Source organism: Ornithorhynchus anatinus, chromosome 11, assembly GCF_004115215.2.
Source record: "Ornithorhynchus anatinus isolate Pmale09 chromosome 11, mOrnAna1.pri.v4, whole genome shotgun sequence".
NCBI classification, from domain to species: Eukaryota; Metazoa; Chordata; class Mammalia; order Monotremata; family Ornithorhynchidae; genus Ornithorhynchus; species Ornithorhynchus anatinus.
In genome coordinates, this window is record NC_041738.1 from 57,269,475 (window position 1) to 57,289,628 (window position 20,154).

General features: G+C 56.2%; 2 protein-coding genes across 2 annotated transcripts in view; both read left to right on the plus strand.

The window, feature by feature from the left end:
* The window catches only part of KPNB1 (karyopherin subunit beta 1), a 39,795-nt gene extending 27,099 nt beyond the window's left edge, over positions 1 to 12,696 (plus strand). Inside the window, exons 15-22 of the mRNA XM_029074932.2 lie at positions 614 to 758; positions 1,876 to 1,958; positions 2,541 to 2,648; positions 3,823 to 3,966; positions 4,101 to 4,206; positions 4,455 to 4,569; positions 8,454 to 8,615; positions 9,345 to 12,696. Coding sequence (XP_028930765.1) covers positions 614 to 758; positions 1,876 to 1,958; positions 2,541 to 2,648; positions 3,823 to 3,966; positions 4,101 to 4,206; positions 4,455 to 4,569; positions 8,454 to 8,615; position 9,345 — 864 coding nt within the window. The 3' untranslated portion in view covers positions 9,346 to 12,696. The remainder of the gene's footprint in view (positions 1 to 613; positions 759 to 1,875; positions 1,959 to 2,540; positions 2,649 to 3,822; positions 3,967 to 4,100; positions 4,207 to 4,454; positions 4,570 to 8,453; positions 8,616 to 9,344) is intronic.
* A 6,631-nt stretch (positions 12,697 to 19,327) lies between these two features.
* TBKBP1 (TBK1 binding protein 1) overlaps positions 19,328 to 20,154 on the plus strand; it is a 28,118-nt gene continuing 27,291 nt past the window's right edge. The window contains exon 1 of the mRNA XM_029076071.2: positions 19,328 to 19,542. The gene's annotated coding sequence lies outside the window, so the exon portion shown is untranslated. The remainder of the gene's footprint in view (positions 19,543 to 20,154) is intronic.

The following is a 20,154-nucleotide window of genomic DNA, read 5'->3' on the forward strand; positions in this document are numbered from 1 at the left end:
GGGTGAGAGATCGGAAGTGAGATAGTCGCGATCGAGGTACAGTGAGAAGGTTGGCGTTAGAGGAGCGAAGTGTGTAGACTGGGTTGTGGTCGGAGAGTAGCTAGGTGAGGTAAGAGGGGGGGATTGAGGGCTTTCAAGCCAATGGTGAGTTTCTCTTTGCAGAGAGGGATGGACAACTGCTGGAGGTTCTTGAGGAGTGGGCAAACGTGGCGGTAAACACGGTCCCTGCCCTCTACGGGCTGACGATCTAGTGGGCCATAAGCTTCTGGCCTGGGGGGCGGTGGGGCGCCGGCTGGTGGATGGCTAATGGAAAACAGCAGGAAGGGAGGGATGCCCGTGCTCGGCTCCAGCCGGGAAAATAGAGGGCAGGCCAGGATGCCGGGATATGGGTGATTTGGCTCAAGTTGGGGTGGACCCATTTGGAGTGGTGATTGGCGGAGGGGCTGAGGCATGGAGCCGGCCCGTCCTGAACCCTCAATCAATCAGTGGTACTTAATGAGCACTTAACTGTGTGCTGAGCACTCTACTAAGAAGTTTGGAGAGTACAGTATAACGGGTGGCAGTCCACAGCGAACTTTGACCTAGAACAACCCTCCCTTGTCCTCCCCTCCAGAACGTGCTCCGGAAAGTGCAGCACCAGGACGCCCTGCAGATCTCAGATGTGGTCATGGCCTCCCTGTTACGGATGTTCCAGAGCACGGCCGGCTCGGGGGGCGTGCAGGAGGACGCCCTGATGGCCGTTAGCACGTTGGTGGAAGGTCAGTGGTCAGCAACGGACGGGGGGGTTGTCTCTTCCTTGGACGTCCGTGGGTGTCGATCTGCTCCAAGATTGCGGCTGCATTTAAAAAAAAAATTTATGGTATTTAAGCGCTTACTTCTTGGCAGGCACTGTACTAAGCGCTGGACTAGATTCAAGCTAATCCAGTTGGACACCGCCCATGTCCCACATGGGGCTCACAGTCTCAATCCCCATTTTGCAGTCTGAAGCCCAGAGAAGCGAAGTGACTCGTCCACCGTCACTCAGCAGACAAGGGTCAGAGCCGTGATGAAAAGCCAGGTCTTCCGACTCCGGGGCCTGGGCTCTTTCCCCTAGGCCACGTGTTTCTCGCAGCAAAAGCTAGTCCACCTTTGGCTTTGGGGTGGGCAGCGTGGCCAGGGATTACAGTAGATGGGCCGAATGGGAGGATGGGGAGGGGGCTTGAGAGAGTTTCCTTCCTCCTGGCTCTACTGCATTCTTCCAAATGTGGGTTCCAGCTTTCCTGACTCATCGGCGCTTAGTACGGTGTCTGGCACATAGTAAGCGCTTAACGAATACGGTAATTATTAAGTGAGCGCCACCGGAGAGGGACGTTCACGGAATCGGGGACGTCGGGTGGCGTGTTTGAGCATGCCGGGCAGGTCGGGGGAAGGCCGGCCCAACTGGTGGAATCCCATGGAAAGGCCTTTAAAGCCCCCTTTAAAGAGCACTGAAGTCGGGAAGGAAGGCTCCCTACAGAGCACTCTCCTTGGCCCCCTGGTGCTTCTGTGGCCCTGGAGGGCCGTTCCCCAAGGACCAGGCCTATTTCCAGCCCAAAGAACATGTGCCCAGCTCGTCCGGGGATCCACAGCGCACCCCGGGGGGCAGAGAAACTGCTCGGGGCATCTAGTCCGAATCGTGCCAGCCTGGGGCCCTGGAAGCCGGTTGGTTGGTTGTGCCGCCGGGTGCGCTTTCCGCCAACTGGGGGCTACTAAGTCTCTTCCCCGGCACGTCCGGCAGAGTCCCACAGACCTGTAGACAGCGGGAGGCTGGGCTGGGGGCAGGGCGGTGGTAGAACACCGATCTCTGCCCGAGTGTTCAGCGTCCTCCGCCCTCGGGGTGGGTGTGTTTCTGTGTAGTGTTGGGTGGCGAGTTCCTGAAGTACATGGATGCTTTCAAGCCTTTCCTGGGCATCGGGTTGAAGAACTACGCCGAGTACCAGGTAGGCCGAGTCTCCCACTGTGCCACCTTCAGGCTGGCGGCCCCTCCCGGAAACCGCCCCGCAGGGCCTTGCTGAAGCCGGCCCGGGAGCCTGACTCGATGGGCAGTCCGGGATCCGAGGGTCGGTGCCCCGGAGGGCCGTCTCGGTTTTTGTGGCGGGCACATTTATCGGTCGTTCCTTTGGACTTGGGTCCTACGTCAGGGGAGCTTCCGCAGTGGGGCCCGCGGAGACGAGAGAAGATCGCTGCTCTCCCTTCCTCCAGTCCCATTCCCTCCCCCCGGCTGCGGGCTTCGAGTTGACCGAGATTTAGCGTCTGCCCCGGCAGTGCTTAAAACTCGGTGGTCCCCGAGGGGGAGGCCTTTCCCACCCCTCGGCGTTCACACCCCCAGCTGACATCCTTTCCTTCCAAACCGATCTTTGGAAAGGGGCACAGTTTGCCAGGGGATGCTGGCGAGCAGAAGACTTCCGCCTTCCCCTCTTCTTCTTCCCCGACCTTGAGTCCTCGGCCGTCAGCGCCCCGGCCGAACCAGGTTCTGTCGGCCCCGGCCGGGCAGGGGTGTCACCCGCTGGTCTCTCTGGCAGGTTTGCCTGGCAGCGGTGGGCCTGGTGGGAGATTTATGTCGAGCTCTGCAGTCCAACATCTTACCTTTCTGTGATGAGGTCATGCAGCTGCTGTTGGAGAACTTGGGGGTGAGTGTTCTCTGCAGACCCTTCACTGAAGGGTCTGGGGAGAATCGGCGGGTTAGGAGAAACTTGTAAGATTCATCCCAGGCAAGTTGGGTGCCCGAGGTACCAGAGGCTGAAGAGCGAGAGGTCCCGTGGATGGTCTGGAGGCTGGGGTGGGCAAGGGGTGATGCTCGGTGGGCCTGAGGAGACCAAGGGTGGGGGGCGAGCGAGGCTGGGGGAGGGTGTTAAGTCTGGGAGGAGGGAGGAGCCAGATCCTAATGGAGGGAAAGGAATAGCAAGCGAGAGCATTGACGTCTTCCCATTGCTGGCAGTGGAGCATGTAATAATAATAAATGTATTATATGGTATTTGTTAAGCACTGTGTCCTAGGCACTGTTCTAAGCGCTGGGGTAGATACAAGGTAGTCAGGTTGGACACAGTCCCTGTCCCGCATGGGGCTCACAATCTTAATCCGCATTTTGCAGATGAGATCACTGAGGCACAGAGAAGTGATTTGCCCAAGGTCACAAAGCAGACGTGCAGAGCCGGGATTAGAACTCATGTGTGAAAGAACTTCTCATGTCTATGAGAAGCAGCATGGTGGAGTGGATAGAGCACGGGCCTGGGAGTCAGAAGGTCATGGGTTCTAATCCCAGCTTGGCCACTTGTCTGCTGTGTGACCTTGGGCAAGGTCACTTCTCTGGGCCTCAGTTACCTCATCTGTAAAACAGGGATAGAGTCTGTGAGCCCCACATGGAACAGGGACTGTGTCCAACCCGATTTGCTTGTATCAACCCCAGTGCTTAGTATAGCGCCTGGCACATAGTTAAGTGCTTAACAGATACCATCATTAATTAATTAATTAAAGGACTAGAGACCAGAAAACATGGAATTCTAAAACCAGGGTCCATTAGCCACAGCAAGCTCTCTTCCCACTGAGGGGGCCTGAGGCCCTCCAGCTCTGCTCCCCTCCCAGACCAGCCACAAGTTTCTCGGTGGGGGCTTCTGGGCTCCAGGTGGTCGTTTCCAGGAGCCGATGGGGAAAAGGTCGCCGATCACCATTGTGGTGATTGGAGGAGAACACTGAGGAGAGTGAACCAGATGCGGGGAACTCGGACTCTCCCCCGCCCCGGCCCTTTTCTCCAGGCGGGAACTGGTCGGGCGGTCTCTGACCCGTTTCTCGGTTCCTCTCCGGTAGAACGAGAATGTACACAGATCAGTGAAGCCTCAGATCCTCTCCACGTTTGGTGATATCGCTCTTGCCATCGGGGGAGAGTTTAAGAAGTATCTAGAGGTGGTATTGAATACCCTCCAGCAGGCGTCCCAAGCCCAGGTGGACAAGGTAAGCGTGTTCTCTTTTGTTGCCCCCTCCCCCACTACGGTTCGGGGGAGGCCGGGGGACATTGGCTCCGCCCACGTGGACAGGTCAGGGGCCCGAGGCAGCTGATCGTGTGCTGTGGCTCCTCTCCCATGTAGTCTGATTATGACATGGTGGACTATCTGAACGAGCTGAGGGAAGGCTGCCTGGAAACCTACACCGGAATCATTCAGGGACTGAAGGGAGACCAGGAGAACGTGCACCGTGAGTATGACGGTCGCGGCCGGGCGACAGCGCTCCGGGTTGGGGAAGTCCGGCAGCCCACTGGCCCACGGCGGCAGAGAGGGCGCCTGATCCGGTTTTGGAGGTGCCGGGGTGACTCGGCTCCAGGGCGGGGCCTTGCCGGTCGGCCCTCCCCACCCGGCAGCTCTCGGGGGGTGCCCCATAGTCGGGGGGGAGGGTGCCCGTCCAGGCCGGCACGGCTAGGGCCCACTCTCCCCTCCCCCTTTTAGCGGATGTGATGCTGGTACAACCCAGAGTAGAGTTTATTCTGTCCTTCATTGACCACATCGCTGGAGACGAAGACCACACGGACGGCGTCGTGGCTTGTGCTGCTGGCCTGATAGGGTAAGATCCTTGGGCCGGGGGCCCTCGACACCACTCGGTGGGGGGACTGTGGAGCGTAGCCCACCTGGGTCTCGAGCCGACGGTCCTGCCTTGGCAGTGGGTGGCTCGGGGGGGATGGGACTCACTGGGGAAGGCCTCCTGGAGATGCGTTTTGGAGAGGCTTGGAAGACTGTGGAGAGGGGCCGTGGTCCATCAGATTGGAAGCCGGGAATGGTGGGGCCGTGAACAAAATGATATCAGGAAAGGCGAGAGAGAGGCCAGTGAATAAGTTACCTTGGGGATGGAAGGGTGTGAGTCGGGATGTAGAGGGAGAAGAGGGGATAAATGAGAGCTTGATTGGAGTGCCCTAAAAGCAACGGTCAGGAGTTGCTGCTCGGTGTGGAGCGGAGCGAGTGGGCGATCATTGAAGATTTTTGAGGCAGTGGGAGACGGGCAGAAAAATGATCTGAGTAGCAGAGAGGAGTATCGACTGATTTTGAACGGCGATGGGAACAACGGTCAAGCCTGGGATACGGCCAGTCCAGGGTGGTGGCCATTTAGATGGAGAGGAAGGAGCAGATCCCAAAACTGTTTGTGGATTTGGCGACTAGCCGAATATGGAGGTTGAAAGGAAGGGAAGAGTCAAGGATAAAGCTAAGGTTATGGGCTAGAGATGGAGAAGAGGGCCACTGAGAATGGGAAGGCGAGGAGTTCAGATGTGGACATATTGGACTAGAGGTGCCAGCGGGACCTCCATCTAGAATTGTGCTGGAGGAAATAGCAGGGAAGAGAATTAGGTCCGAGCTAGCAAGGATGATTTGTGAGTCGATTAATCGGTGGCATTTATTGAGCGCTTCCTGTATGTAGAGCAGTAAGTATACAGACGGTCTTACCGTGTGAGAAGCGGCATGGGCCAGTGGAAGGAGCACGGGCCTGGGAGTTAGAGGATCTAGGTTCTAATCCTAGCTCTGCAACTTGTCTGCTGTGTGGCCTTGGGCAAGTCACTTAACTCCTGTGCCTCAGTTCCTTCATCTGTAAAATAGAAGTAAACTCTGAGCCCCATGGACTGTGTCCAGCTTGATGAGGCTGATTAAATTGACCCTACCTCAGTGCTTAGTACAGTGTCTGTGACATAGCGCTCTATAAATACCATTTAAAAGAAAAGTAGAGCCCAGTATTAAGCACTTGGGAAAACACAGTGCAAAAGAATTGCTTGATGCAGTAGCTGCCTGCAAGGAGCATACATTCTTCAAGGACTCCTCAAAGGAAGTTGAAGGGAAGGAAGAAAGGATGAGCTATCCAAAGAAATGGGCATTAATTGAAAAAAGAACAGAACCTTGAGGAGCCCCTCCTCCGTTAAGGGGATGAAGCCCGAGGAACCGCTAGCCGGAGACTGAGGAGTGAGTGGCTTCAGAGGTGAGAGGACAGGCAGGAGACACGTGTTAGAAAAGCCACGGTTCGGCAGTGATTTTGTATTTCTTGGTTGTCTTCATTGTAGTGTTTTGTTTTGGTTGGTTTTGCTTTTTGGTTTTTTTAGTGGTATTTGTTAAGCAGTATGTGCCAGGCACGGTTCTGAGCACTGGGGTAGATACAAGATAATCAGGTTGGTCACGATCCCTGTCCCACATGGGGCTCACAGTCTTAATCCCCATTTTACAGATGAAGTAACTGAGGCCCAGGGCAGTGAAGCAACTTGCTAAGGTCACACAGCAGACAAGTGGCAGAGCCAAAATTAGGACCTTCTTACTCCCAGGCCCATGCTCTATCCACTAGGCCCTGCTGCTTCTAGGGTTCAGGGTTCTAATAATAATAATTTTGATATTTGTTAAGCGCTTACTGCGTACCAGGCACTGTACTAAGCTCTGGGGTCGATGAAAGCAAATCGGGTTGGACCCGGTCCCTGTCCCAGATGGGACTCACAGTCTCAATCCCCATTTTACAGCTGAGGTAACTGAGAGATAGAGAAGTGAAGTGACTTGCCCAAGGTCACACAGCAGATAAGTGGCAGAGCCAGGATTAGAACCTAAGACCTTCTGATTCCCATGCCTGTGTTCTATCGACTACGCCATCAGTGTTTCCAGGAGAAGGGAGCCAAGAGGTCAAGCGGAGTCGGAAGAGAGTCGAGTCGATCTCGGTGGAGTGAAGGGGGTGGAGTCGAGAACGGAGTTTATGGAGAAGGAGGTGGACACAGTAGGGGTATACAACCCGGTGGAAGGATTTTGGACAGGAATGGGAGGAGGGAGATGGGAACAGATGGATGAAGCGGTGGGATCCGGAAAAGAGTGTTTTTTAGAATAAGGGAGACACTGGCGTGTTGGAAGGCAGAGGGGAAGGAGAGATCGGTGAGTGAGTGGTTGAAGTTTGTGGGGGGTTTTTAAGTGTTTTCTATGTGTCAGGCACTGTTCTAAGCACCGAGGTAGATACAAGATTGCAGGCAGAGAAGAATGGGGACAAGTGTGTGTAGAAGGGAGATGGGGTGGAGAGGTAGGTTTTTGTTTTTTGGGTTCTTTTTCTGGTATTTGTTCTAAGCTTTGGGATCGGTACACGCTAACCAGATTGGATCCGTCCGTGTCCCAAATGGGGCTCGGTCTTAATCCCCATTTTACAGATGAGGTGATTGAGGCAAAGGGAAGTTAAGTGGCTTGGCCAAGATCACACAGCAGGCAAATGGCAGAGCCAGGATGAAAACCCATGACCTCTGACTCCGAAGCCCATGCTCTTGCCACTCGGCCGTGCTGCTTCCCTAAGTGACTTGCCCAGGGTTCCCCACCAGGCATGTGGTGGAGCCTGGATTAGAACCCGGGTCCTTCTGGCTCTCAGGCCTGTGCTTTATCCATCGAGAGAGAGAGAATGAAAATGAATATGGGTTTGTGGGGGCTTGGGAGGGGTGACAGATTTTGGGGAGCTCACCCCCCAGTGACATGACTTTGAAAGCAGGGAGAGGTAGGGATGAAAGGCCTGGAATAATAGTTGGTAAGGACAGCAGGCATGCGAGTTGATGAGAGAGAAGTAGAACTGTGAGCAGAAGAGACAAGAGTGAATATGAAGTGGCCTCTGCGGAGCCATCGGTCATGAGCAGGGACAGAACCAGAGCAGAGGAAACGTCCTGTGGGAGATTGCGGGGGGACACAGGGCTGCGTCCCAGAAGTGTCGGAGGGGGCCCAACGAGGGCCGGAGCAGATGGAATCGAGAGATTGACTGGTCTTTGCGGGCAGAGAATGTATCTACCAACTCTGTGGTATTATATTCATTCATTTAATCGTATTTACTGAGCGCTTACTGTGTGCAGAGCACTGTACTAGCGCTTAGAAAGTACAATTCAGCAATAGAGACAATCCCTGCCCACCCCAGGCTTACAGTCTAGAAAGGGGAAGGCAGACATTAAAACAAGTAAAATAGGCATCAATATCAATAAACAGAATTGTAGACATAGACACGTCAAAACAAGTAAACAGGCATTAATATACAGTATTGTATGGTCTCAAGCGCTCAGCCCAGTGCTTTGCCCACAGTACGCGCTCAGTAAATACGATTGAATGAATGAATAAACGCCTCGAATGGATTGACTGGTTGATTGAGAGTGTGGATTTGTGCCTCAGGAGAGGGGTAATTTGGCCAGAAATCCAAATGCGGCATGGCGACTTGGCCTGGGAGAAGCGGAGGGTGGTTGAGAGCTAGAAATGCCTTGGGGAGGTCATCGGGAAGGCGGATGTCCAGAGGCCTCCATGTCTGGCCATTGTAGAGGGGGAAGGTAGCCCACAAGCCGACCCAGAGGATTCTAGGTGTGGGCTAGTCCTTGAGCCCAAGGACTGAGGCCAGGGCTGCCATCCCCCATTCCCCGTGGCAATTCATGCGTGCAGCCCCCGCCTCAGCCTCAGCGTCTTCCCTTTGTTTGTTTTTGTCAGGGATTTGTGTACGGCATTCGGGAAGGATGTGCTGAAATTAGTAGAGGCTAGGCCCATGATCCATGAACTGTTAACTGAAGGGCGAAGATCCAAGACTAACAAAACAAAAACTCTTGCTACCTGGGCCACGAAAGAACTGAGGAAACTGAAGAACCAAGCTTGGTAAGGACTTCTCCGCAGCCCAGGTTTTTTTCTCTCCCTTCCTCTCTCCCTCTTGTTCTCGCTCTCTCTTTCTTTGAGTATTTTTTAAGTACTTACTATGTGCCAGGCACGGGAGTTAGATACAAGGTAATCAGGTTGGACATAGTCCATGTCCCATGTGGGGCTCACAGTCTTTATCCCCATTTTACAGATGAGGTAACTCTCTCCCTCCCCCCTCTCCAGTCCCCTAATGTTTAATAATAATTGTAGTATTGGTTAATGTTTACAATCTGGCACTGGGGTGCATACAAGATAAGCAGAATGGGCACATGTCGCACATGGGGTTCATAGTCTTAAGGGGGAAGGAAAACGGGTATTGAATCCCCATTTGACAGCTGAGGAAACTGAGGCTTGGAGAAGTGAAGTGACTTGCTCAGAGTCACCTTGTAGGCAAGTGGCGGAGCCAAGACCTCCTCCAGACTCCCAGGCCTGGGTGTGTCCCACCAGGGCACAATGCTTCTCTTCCCTCGCCTTAAAGCGTCAGGGCCGGGTGAAGCTCCGGCCCGGTGGGCGACTGAGAAGCCTAAGGCCTGAAGCTGGAGAAGGCATATCGGCAGAACCGCGGCGCTCGCTCACCTCCACCAAACCTCCATTTGAACCAGCGGCTTCCACTTGCCACTCGCTTGGGAGCCCTCTGGGTCCTCGGGGGATTAAACGTGCCGAGTTGACTCCTCTCCTCTCTCTTTGCAGATCTTCGTCTAATTGGGATGGTACCCGAGGCCCCCCCACTGGAAAAATCTCCAATCTTATGAAAAAAAACCCGGAAGCAAGGAGTGTGCGCGGATGCTGAATGTTTGGGAATGAGAGGATGAGTGAGTGAGGCTTGAACACACCACATTGAAACCCCGGCCCGGCGGCCCCTAGCCGTGCCGTTAGTGAGCCGCGCGCTGACTTGCGTAGAACACCGCACCACCGGCTGTCTCGGAAAAGAGAAAACGGCAGATTTCCGGGCCAGAGCGAGAAGGAGGGCCTTCTCTTCCCGAGAGAGGCGAGAACTCTTTTCTGTCTTTGGGCCAGCGTGGAGTGGAGTGACTAGCTGGAGAGGAGGTCCCGGGTTCAACTGTGGTGCTTTGTTGTTAGACGCCTGGCCTTTGCTACTGAAGAGAGAGAGAGAGAGAGAGCGCGAGAGAGAGAGAGAAAGAGATGGAGTCTGGGTCTGCAGCCCACCTTCGGGGTCCTTTTGCCCCAGGGCACTGTCCGCGTGGGGACTGAAAGGAGGGAGAGGGATTTTTTTTCAGTCTACGAGTGAATGTGTGTGAGTGAGACGGAATCCACATTCTCAACTTCAAGTCATTGCAGTCTATCTCCCAGGAAAAACACATAAACGCACATACACACCCACACACACACACCCACACCAAAAGGGTTAGAAGTTGCATTTCCTAAACTAACCGAAGTTGTCTACTGATGCAGCACAAGAGATGTGAAAAGGCAGAAAGCAAGAAAGGAAAGCCACCCTGGTGGTTTGTTGTCTTTTTTTTTTTCTTTCTTTCTTTTTTTTTTTTTTTTTTTGTTGTTAGAGGGGTGACCGTGGCACCCTGGCCCCACGTGACGCTTCTCGTGATTCCCCTACGTGGCGCCTTTACTTCTAGGGTTCAACTGTGAATGTAGAAGTGGGGAAAAGAGAAAGACAGCCCCGGGGTTAGAGAAATTAGAAAAATAGCACTGTCAGAGACAAAAAACAAAAAGCCCCACCACGACCCATTCAAACCAAATTCAATGTTCAGAATTGGCAGAGTCGAAGGGAACACTCTCTCCTGACTTGTACTATGGCAGCCTGCCCCCTAAATTGTGCCAAAGAGTTTAAAAAGCAAAACCAACACACGAACAAAAATACAGAGTACAGCAAACTTCAGGTAACTATTTTGGATTGCAAACTGGGGATAAATTTAAATGTCAAACAAAATCTGATAAAATACCCTTTGGAAACTGCTTGGCCTTCTGTTCTCTTTTATTTGATTTGATTGACTCCACTGTAGTAGTGATCTCTTGCTGCACTCGCAAACCAACAAAACAACCCCGCTGCCCACCCACTGTATATAAATATATACATACATATATATATATATATATATATATACCGACTTCAGCTCTCCTGACGGAACAAACCGGCACTTGTCAGAGGTTATATTTTTCCACTGCAGTAGAAGATTAATAAAGCGGTGTCAAATGTTTCCCCAGAACTTAGCTCTGTCTCCAAGCTTTTGGTCTTTCCAGTGAAAAGGTGGGGAAGCCTATTCCCAGACAGGCAAAAATGGAGACACAAGGCTCTGAAGGGCAGGATGCTGGCTCACCGGGCCTTCTGCTTCTCTGTTTAGGGGTGATGGGTGGGGGCAGATCCACTTCCATCAAATCAAGCCTTTATGCAGGCCAGAGGGGAAAGGCGGGGCGACCTGGCTCTTCGTCCCTGGAGTCTTTTGGCAATAAGGGACAGGGGAACAGTGATGACTTGACTCTCTCCCCCCCCCCGCCCCCAGCCCCACGGTGCCATTTGGGGGATTTTTTTTTCGGCCAGTGCCTGAAGGGTGGGCTGCTATAATGTAAAACCCTGGAAATTGCTTTTTAGGAGGGCCTGCCTGTGGGGAAAAGTGGGGTGTAGAGGGAGGAGAAGCCAGTCTTCCCCCTCCACAGCTGACCCAACAACTCAAAAGAAAGGGGCTTAAGCCTTCTGCCCAGATGAACGTAATGAGCTGAAATGGGTCCCACCCTGCACTGCAGCATCTTAAAAGCTCTCATACAGGGTATCAGATAATGTGCCTTTTTCCGTGCCAGGTTCAGAATCCGATCAATAGATCGGTTTAATCAATGGACGTTTTGACCTCTAATGAGCGGCCCGGGTGTTGGCTGGGCTGAGGAGGAGTGCCTCTCACCAGCTCCTGAGCCCTGGTTAGCAAAGGGCCTGACTCTCTTAATTGGCAGTGTCTTTTTCCTTTTGTATTTGATTTTTTTATTTCTCCTGCTCGAGAGGAAGGGGTGAGGTTATCGCTAACCAAAAATTCCCGGGAGTTAGGAGAGGAGTGAGGTGAGCTGAGACAGCGGCATCTGATCATTCGACAGTGCTACCCACTTCTGCCCTGTGTAGCCGGCGAGCTGTAGACAGCAGGAGAATAAAGTACACGGAGAACCAAAGTGGAAACAAACCTTTCATGTGTCTGTCGTGTTTTGTTCCAGAGAAGCTGCTGTTCGAGCTATATCCCAGACCTGTTGAGTGGTGGAGAGAGGAGGATAGGCAGATCTGTTCCATAGCTCTGGTCACGTTTTGGCTCCCGGTGGGAGTGACCGTCCTCTGACTCGATTTTTTTTTTTTCTTGCTTAATTTGCGGCCAGTGTGGCACCCGGGATGTGGAAGGTGCCTAGCGGGCCCCTCTACCCCCACTCGCCCGCCCGGCCTTCCCCTCTCTCTCCTTTGAAATGACCCAGCTGCGTGAGTGTGTGATTGCTGCTTGTCAGGAAAGGTGTGCCCGGAGAGACAGGTGAGCGAGAGGGTGTTACGCTAGAGCTGTAGACTTCACAGCCTCCCCTACCCCGGCCCGGCCCCCACTAGCCCTTATCATGGTTATGTTTGTTCCGCTTTGCTCTGTTCCTTTTCCCGCCCCCACCCATCGCGTCCCGATCCCCCGCACCCCGTCTCCCTCAGCCATTCATCTTAGCGTCAGTTGTCAAAGGCGTTGGCCCTTGAGACTTGGCCCACAGGGAAGAAATTTTGGTCCTAGTGTAATCTTTGCTAGTGCCCATTTTATGCAGCTCTTAGTATTTTATCTTTCAGAACCAAGCCACCGATTTAACTTTCTCCCCCTGCATCAAACGAGCGATAGTTTGGCCTACAGAGGAACCCAAACTCCTGGCGTCCTCGGCTTCCGATAGCAGCACGGCTCCGGTGGGTCCTCGTTCTCCCCTTGGGCCCCGAGCCTGTCCTTCCGTCCGTCTGTGATGGCCTTAGTGACCTGCTAAGAACAGTTCTCTTGAGTCTGGCAACTAACCAAAACTGGTACCACCACTTTCTTGATCTTGAAATAAAAGTCCGCTTTATTTTTATTTTCAATATTTTGCTGCTTCTTTTTTGGCTCCCGCCTCCCCAGACGTTGAAGCGGATGGTTGGGGCAGGGCGGGGGTTTCTGGGAAGGCTGAGTTGTGGGGCGGAGGCTGGAGGGGTTTGTAGCCTGTCTGCTATGTGACGTTGGGCAAGTCACTTCACATCTCTGCGCCTCAGTTACCTCATCTGTAAAATGGGGATTAAGACTGCGAGCCCTTGTGTTGGGACAGGGTCTGGGACCAAACCGATTATGTTGTACCTACCCCAGTGCCTAGTATAGTGCTTGGCACATAGCACTTAAATACTACCATTATTATTTTTATTGCTATTAACAGAAGGGAAGGCACTGAGGTCTGGCTGGGGGAGGCCAAGCCTGGAGCTGCCCCTTTATCTTCTGGCTTCCTTCTTAACTACCTGCCCAGAGGTTGAGCTTTTGAGACCTGAGGTTAGAGAAGCAGGGTGGCCTCGTGGACTTCTTAGTGACTTCCTCTGGAAATCAGAGGACCTGCGTTCCAATCCTGCCTCTACCACTTGCCTGCTCTGAGACCTTGGACAAATCACTTCCGCGTTTCCCCGCCTGTAAAATGGGGATTCAATCCCCGTTCTTCCTCTTTCTGTGTGACCCATCTGACTAACTTATGCTTAGGGCACTTAGAACGTAGGAAGTGAGCTCTTAAAATACTGTAATTTTATAAGTTGGTGCCTCTCTAAATTTGGATTCCTACTCTTCAGATGGGGTGGGAGGCACCTCTCAGCCCCGTGGCAGGAGTGATGACCTGTTTCAGAGTTGGGGTGGGAAGGGAGTTGCCAGAGGGGTCCTGCTGCCAAACTTTCCTTGCAGTCAGTATTGTCCACCCTCTCTTGCTGGAGCAAGGGCAAGACCCCAGGCCAGAGGACTTCTTCACCTGGCACTGGTCACTCTGACCCTGTGTCGGTTTCCCCTCCTGGTTCTGCGGAGAAGCAGGAGCCACTCAGAATCAAGCCAGACTCTGTCCTACCCAGGAAGGGACAGGCAGAGTGTGAATGGCAACCAATCAGTGATATTTATTGAATGTTCACTGAGTGCAGAGTGTTGTACTGAGGGTGCAACAGAGTTGGTAGGGAAGTTTCCGGCCTACAAGGAGTTCAGTCTAGAGGGGGAGACACACATTAAAATAAATAACGAGTATGTACATAAGCGGTGTGGGGTTGAGGGTGGGGTGACTATCAAGTACTTAAAGGGGACCAGATCCAAGAGCGTGAACTGGGAAGAAGGTGTAGGAGAAATCAGGGCTCAGGGAAGGCCTCTAGGAAGATTTGGAAGTTTAATAAGGCTTTGAAGGTGGAGAGAGTGTAGTCTGCCATATATGGAGGGGGAAGGAAGGCCAGAGCGGAGGGAGGATGTGGGAAAGGGGTCAGCAGCGAGACAGACGAGATGGAGTTGGCATTAGAAGAGCCAAGTGAGCAGATTGGGTTGTTAATTGGAAATCGACAGAGTAGGAGAGGGTGAACTGATTGAGGGCTTTAAAGCCGACAGTGAGGAATTTTCATTTGATGTGGAGTGGGCTGGGCAACCACTGGAGGTTCCTGAGTGGGGTTTCATGGACTGCACTTTATAGGAAAAAATATCCGGGTAACAGACTGAAGTATGGACTGGAGTGGGGAGAGACAGGAGGCTTGGGAGGTCAGCGAGGAAGCTATTGTCAGAGTCAAGGTGGGATAGGGTAAGTGCTTGGATAAAGGACAACTCCATCTGGGGTTTCTGTTCCACCCCTCCCCCCAATTTCATCCTTTACTCTCCCCATAACCTCCCCAGTGAGTGAACCATGTTTGGGGCGAAGGGCTGGAGAGTGGAACAAACCTGCCTTCCACCATTTTATGCTCTTTTTTAATATTTGCTAAGCAATTACTCTGCGCCACACTCTGAACTCAGCACTGGGATAGGTACGAGCTAATCAGGTTGGGCACAGTCCAAGTCCCATCAAGTGGGGCTCACAGTCTTACTCCCCATTTTACAGATGAGGTAAGTGAGGCACAGAGAAGTTAAGTGACTGGCCCACGGTCACACAGCAGAGAAGTGGCAGAGCCAGGAATAGAACCCTGTAGATGGGGGATGTGTCTACTAACTGTTGTATTGTACTCTCCCACGTTCTTAGTGTAGCGCTCTGCCTAGTCAGTCAGTCGAATACCACTATTCCACCAGAGGAGTGTATGCTCTTTTGGGGTGGAGAGTGGGGACCCTCTGGGAGAAGCTACTCCATTGGGCTGAAGCCTCAAACCATGCCCCTTCTCCCCCATCCCCCCCAAGGAATGCCACTTGACCAGCTCCCCCGAAAATATGGGCTACCATCATGCGAGGGACAGGGACAGATGGGGGTGATTGTCGCAGTAGCCTTGTACTTTCAGCTCTGGCCTCCGGCCAAACCAGCAGGGACTGGACTTTGGTGGGTTTCTTTTTTTAAAAGAAGGTATTTTTTAAGCGCTTATCGTGTGCCGGGCACAATACTAAGTGCTGGGTTGACATAAGCTAATCTGGTTCGTCCCAGTCCCTGTCCCACGGGGGCTCACAGTCTTCATCCCCATTTTACAGCTGAGGGAACTGAGAGAAGTGAAGTGACTTGCCTAGGGTCAGCCAGCAGACGAATGGCAGAGCTGGGATTGGAACCCAGGTCCTTCTGACTAGCAGTCCTATGCTCTATCCTCTAGGCTTCTCTTGGCGAGGGACCCCAAGGAAGCGGGGCTCTCTCCTCCTTACGCGGGGCACGGGGGCTGGCACAGACGAGTAGAGGAGAGCCAATTTTCCTGCTTCACCGTGCTCAAGCCGGGGAGGGCAGGCTGCTGAAAGCCATGGAGGCTGCTCTCTCCCCTGGCCTCTCTGAAACTCAGCCCCTGCTGACAGACCCTTTTGCCCCGACCAAGATCCCGGACCCATCTGACAGGGGCGACACCGGACAACCCGTCCAACACGGTTTGGAGCTCCTCGACCTTGGGGGGAACCAACCTGGGCACTGCCCACTCACCTCACCCCCCCCAGATTTGAATCCAGGATCCCATTCCCCGTCCCTTTCTGGGAAAGTTCTTGGGGGAGACTGGTTCTGGGGTGGGGCGGGGGAAAGACGTCTTGGCTTAAAAACTTGATCCAACCCCCAGCCGGGTTCTCTCTAGCCACTTGGAAGTTGTAGGATGGGTAGGTGGCCTGAAGTGTCATTATTTCAAGGTGGGGGCAGGTGTGGCTTTTAGTGCCTGGAATGGAAATGTGTGGCTACACATCTTGAGCCTGCTTGGCAGGCGGGAGGCTTGTACTGGAGCCCTCTCCCCTCTCCCCTCTCCCCCACCCCCACGGGAGTAAACTTTCCCAGCCAGCCGCTCTCTGGAGCAGTTGCTGGGCTGCCGCGTTGCCTAGTGGATAGAGCCCAGGCCTGGGAGTCAGAGGAGCTGGGTTCTGATCTTCGCTCTGCCCCTGGTCTGCTATGTGACCTTGGGCAAATCATTTAACCTCTCGGGGCCTCCGTTTCTTCATCTGTTGAATGGGGATTAAAGCCCGGCGTGGACAGACATCGTCTGTCTTTACTGCTGAATTGTACTTTCCATGCCCTCGGTACAGTGCTCTGCACACCCTAAGTGCTCAATAAATATGATTGAACGAATGAATGAATGAATGAGTTCTCCTCCTCTGACTTGGACTGTGAGCCTCACGTGGAACAGGGAAGGTGTTCAACTTATCTCCTATCTACCCCAGCGCTTAGTACAATGCCTGGCACCTAGTAATCGCTCAAGTGTCAGAATTATCGAGAAACTCCCGGGCGATGTTGCCTCCGTTTGCGTTCACACGCGTGGCATCCTCTGGAGTCTGGGCTGAGGTGGGGGTCCCATGCCAGGCACCTCTTGGGAAAGTCTGGACGGACCGGTCTCCAGGTGGATGGAGACTCGTGCCCAGCGAGGAGGCCTTTTGGGCTCTCTCGGTTCCCGGGCAGAGGCTCGGCCGGGGCCAGCTCTCCGCCACGTCCGGGCTTCGGTGGTAGCCCGGGCTCTTCTCTAACGCGCGGCGAGACTCGGGTCCTCGACCCCCTCTGAGGGGGGCAGGGCCAGAGGGGAAGGGGGCGGCGGGCACAGTCAGGTCAGAGCACTTTGGGGTGCTCCCTCTTCCTCCCTGCAGGAGTTGTGGCGATGCCCCACGAACGGATCTGGTGAAGCCCACCTGCCCGAAGCCCCCGCAGCCACGAGGGCTGAGAAGCCTCCCCTGCTTCCCACAGGCGCCTGGGCAGAAGGGACCCACCTGTCCCCCAGTGCAGACACCGGTGACTGCAATGCTTAAATGGGTTTCCTCGCCTGATCTTGTGCTATTTAAAGTTGCTCACATTTTATTTTGATTCGATATCTCTCTGGGAGGCTGGTGTCAGGTACTCCTACTGCTTTTTGGAAGGAGCCGGGCAGAGAAGGATGAGGCTGGCTCCAGCAAGAGTGCCAGTTGGGGGGTGAGGGGGAAGACCGTAGCGTGGCACAGAGGATAGAGCACGGGCCCGGGAGTCAGAAGGTCATGGGTTCTAATCCCGGCTCCTCTACTTGTCTGCTGTGTGACCTTGGGCAAGTCACTTCACTTCTCTGGGCCTCGGTCACCTCATGTGTTAAACGGGGTTTGAGACCGAGCCCCACGCGGGACAGGGACGGCGTCCCACCCGATACGCTTGCATCCACCCCTGCCCTTAGTAAGGTGCCTGGCACTTAACAAATACCACAATTATTATTACAAACCTTCACCTTGCCCGACTCGATCCCTTCAACCCTTCGTCCTCCTGCCCTTCTTGAGGCCCATAACTGGCACGTCCTCGGAGGAACAACTTGCTCAGGAGCCCCACTGTCTGCTCCTTTCTCCCACGCCACCAGGCCCCAGACCCCGGCTCCTTTGTTTTTCCTTTCTGGAAAAGGCCAGTCGGAGTGAAGAGAGGAAGACACGGACGAGCAAGAGCCGAGCCCTGGAGGGCAGGATTTGGGGAGGGGGGGTGGCGTGAATGACGGTGGCTGCAGGCCAGCCTTCCGTGGGAGGCCTAACCCGGCGTGGGGCACGGCAGAGGTGGCTCAGCGGGGCCTGTGATTATGGGCTCTTGCCCATCTGAGCCCATCGGTGGTCCCCGTGACTCCTCCCGTGCCCCAGAGCTGGGCAGAGACATTTCGGCCCCAGGGCCAGCTTTTCAAGGGCGCGGGGGAAAGGGCTTGAGGGGCTGGAGGGAACCTTGGTTTTCTCCCTCCCCCTGCCCCTGAGGACCCAGGCAAACCGCCTGGCTTTTCCAATCCTCACTGGGCTGGCAACGACGTGGGCATCGCTCCAACCCTGGCTCCGGTCTGGCCCCAGGCCACATTTGCTGGGAGCAGGGGCGGGGCTGGCCTCGTTGCAAGGGTCCCGGATCCACCACGTGTCTGCCGTGTGACCTCGGGCGAGTCGTTTAACTTCTCCGGCCCTCCGTCACCTCATCTGTCAAACGGGGATTAAGAGCGTGAGCCCCAACGCGGGACAGGGAATGGGTCCGATCTGATGAACTTGTAACAGTGTACGGCCCATAATAAGTGCTTAACAAGTACCGTTATTATTATAAGTTCCATTATCGTCATTAATAATAAAGGTCCGAGGGGGAGTGCAGCGTGGGGGTGGGGGGCGACTCCAGGTGACTCCGCCGATTCGACTCTTCCGCATTTCTCGCCCCTGGTTCTCTGTGGCCTTCCCCCAGCCGGTTCCCCCTTCCCGCCAGTTCTTTCTGGGGTGTAGCCTCGATCCCTCCTACTGCCGCAGCCACCCGGTGCAGAGGACGTGCATGGAGTCCCGCTCTTCGGGCCGGTGGTCGGCTCCTTTGCCCCAGCTCCCGTCCGGCGGCTGGTCCGGCCCGGTCCCGGTCCCCAGAGCTGTCCGGGGGCGGGGGCCGGCGAGGACCCTGGGCTCCGGGATGGGCGGGAGGGCGGTCCGGGCCCGGCCGGCCGGGGTCGGGGGTGGTCCTCCGGGGCTGTGCGGGCGGGGCCCGGCCTGGGGGTGGTCGGGGGCTGTCCGGCCGGCGTCGGGGGGGGGGGAGGGGGGTCCGTCGGGGCTGTCCGGCCGGGGTCGGGGGTAGTCTGGAGATGTCCGGCCGGGGTCGGGGGTGGTCCGTCGGGGCCGTGCGGGAGGGGCCGGGGCGGGGATGGACCGGGACCGTCCGGATGGGGGGGCCGGGGTAGGGGGAGTCTGCCGGGGCCGTCCGGGTGGGGCAGGGGATGGTCCGGGGCCGTCGACCGGGCCAGGGGACGGTCCGGGGCTGTCCGACCGGGGTCGCGGGTTGTCCGCCGGGGCTGTCTGAGTGGGGCCGGGGCCGGGGCCGGGGCCGGGGCCGGTCCGGGGGTGGGCCGGGGCCGTCCGGGCGGGGCCGGGGATGGTCCGCCGGGCTGGGCCGGGGCCGGGCGGAGGGGGGTCCGGTGGGGGCCCGGCCACGGGGGGGCAGCGGTTCCCGCCCGCGGGAAAAGACGAAGAGGCCCGGGGGAGGCGGGGGGGGGGGAAGGGAAGGGGAGGAGGAGGAGGAGGACGACGAGAAGAGGAGGAGGAGGAGGAGGAGGAGGAGGACAAGAGGCGGCGGCGGCGGCGGCGGCGGCGGAGGAGGAGGAGGAGGAGGAGGAGGAGGAGGAGGAGCGGGGCCGGGCCGGGGAGAGTCCCGGCGGCGACAGGACTGGACTGGACAGGACTGGACTAGACTGGACTGGACTGGACAGGACTGGACAGGGCGGGGAGCCGAGGGGAGCCGAGCGGAGCGGCTGGGCTGCCGGGGCGGAGGCCGGGACCGGGACCGGGGCCAGGACCGGGGCCAGGACCGGGATCGGGACCGGGGCGGCGATGCGACCAGCACACACCGGGAGCCTCGCGTGAGTCCCCTCCTCCCCCTCCCCTCCATCCTTCCCCTCCCCCCTCCTCCTCTCCCTCCCCTCCCCCATCTCCCCTCCCCGCTCTGGGCCGGACCCCCGGACCCCCCGGACCCCCCGGACCCCGCCGCCTCCCTCCCGCACCCCCCACCGGAGCGGGCTCCGGCCCCGGGCCCCCCTCCCTCCTTGGGTCCGGGGGTCCGGGGGTCGCGGGCAGGCGGAGGCGGCGGGCAGGGGGAGGGGGGGATGGGGGGGCCCGAGGGGGAGGGGTGGGAGTGGGGGAGGGGCGTCGGAGTCAGCCCCCGGGAGGGGGGGGGGGCGACATTTTCTATCCTCCGAGCGGAAGGGGCTTTAAAGGGAGCCTCTTAAAGGGGCGGCGAGAGCTGAGCGCTCAGCGCAGGGTCGGCCGGGGTCCTCGGGCGGGCGAAGGACGGGACGGGCCCGGGCCGGACAGGGGGGCCGGCGAGGACCAGGAGGAGGAGGAGGAGGAAGAGGAGGAGAGGAGGAGGGGAAGGGATGTGGTCGGAAGAGGGGACAGGACGGGGTTAAGGCGGGGCCGGACCTGAAGGCCCAGCTCCTCCCCCGGCCTCGCACCCCTGCGCGTCCCCCGGTCCC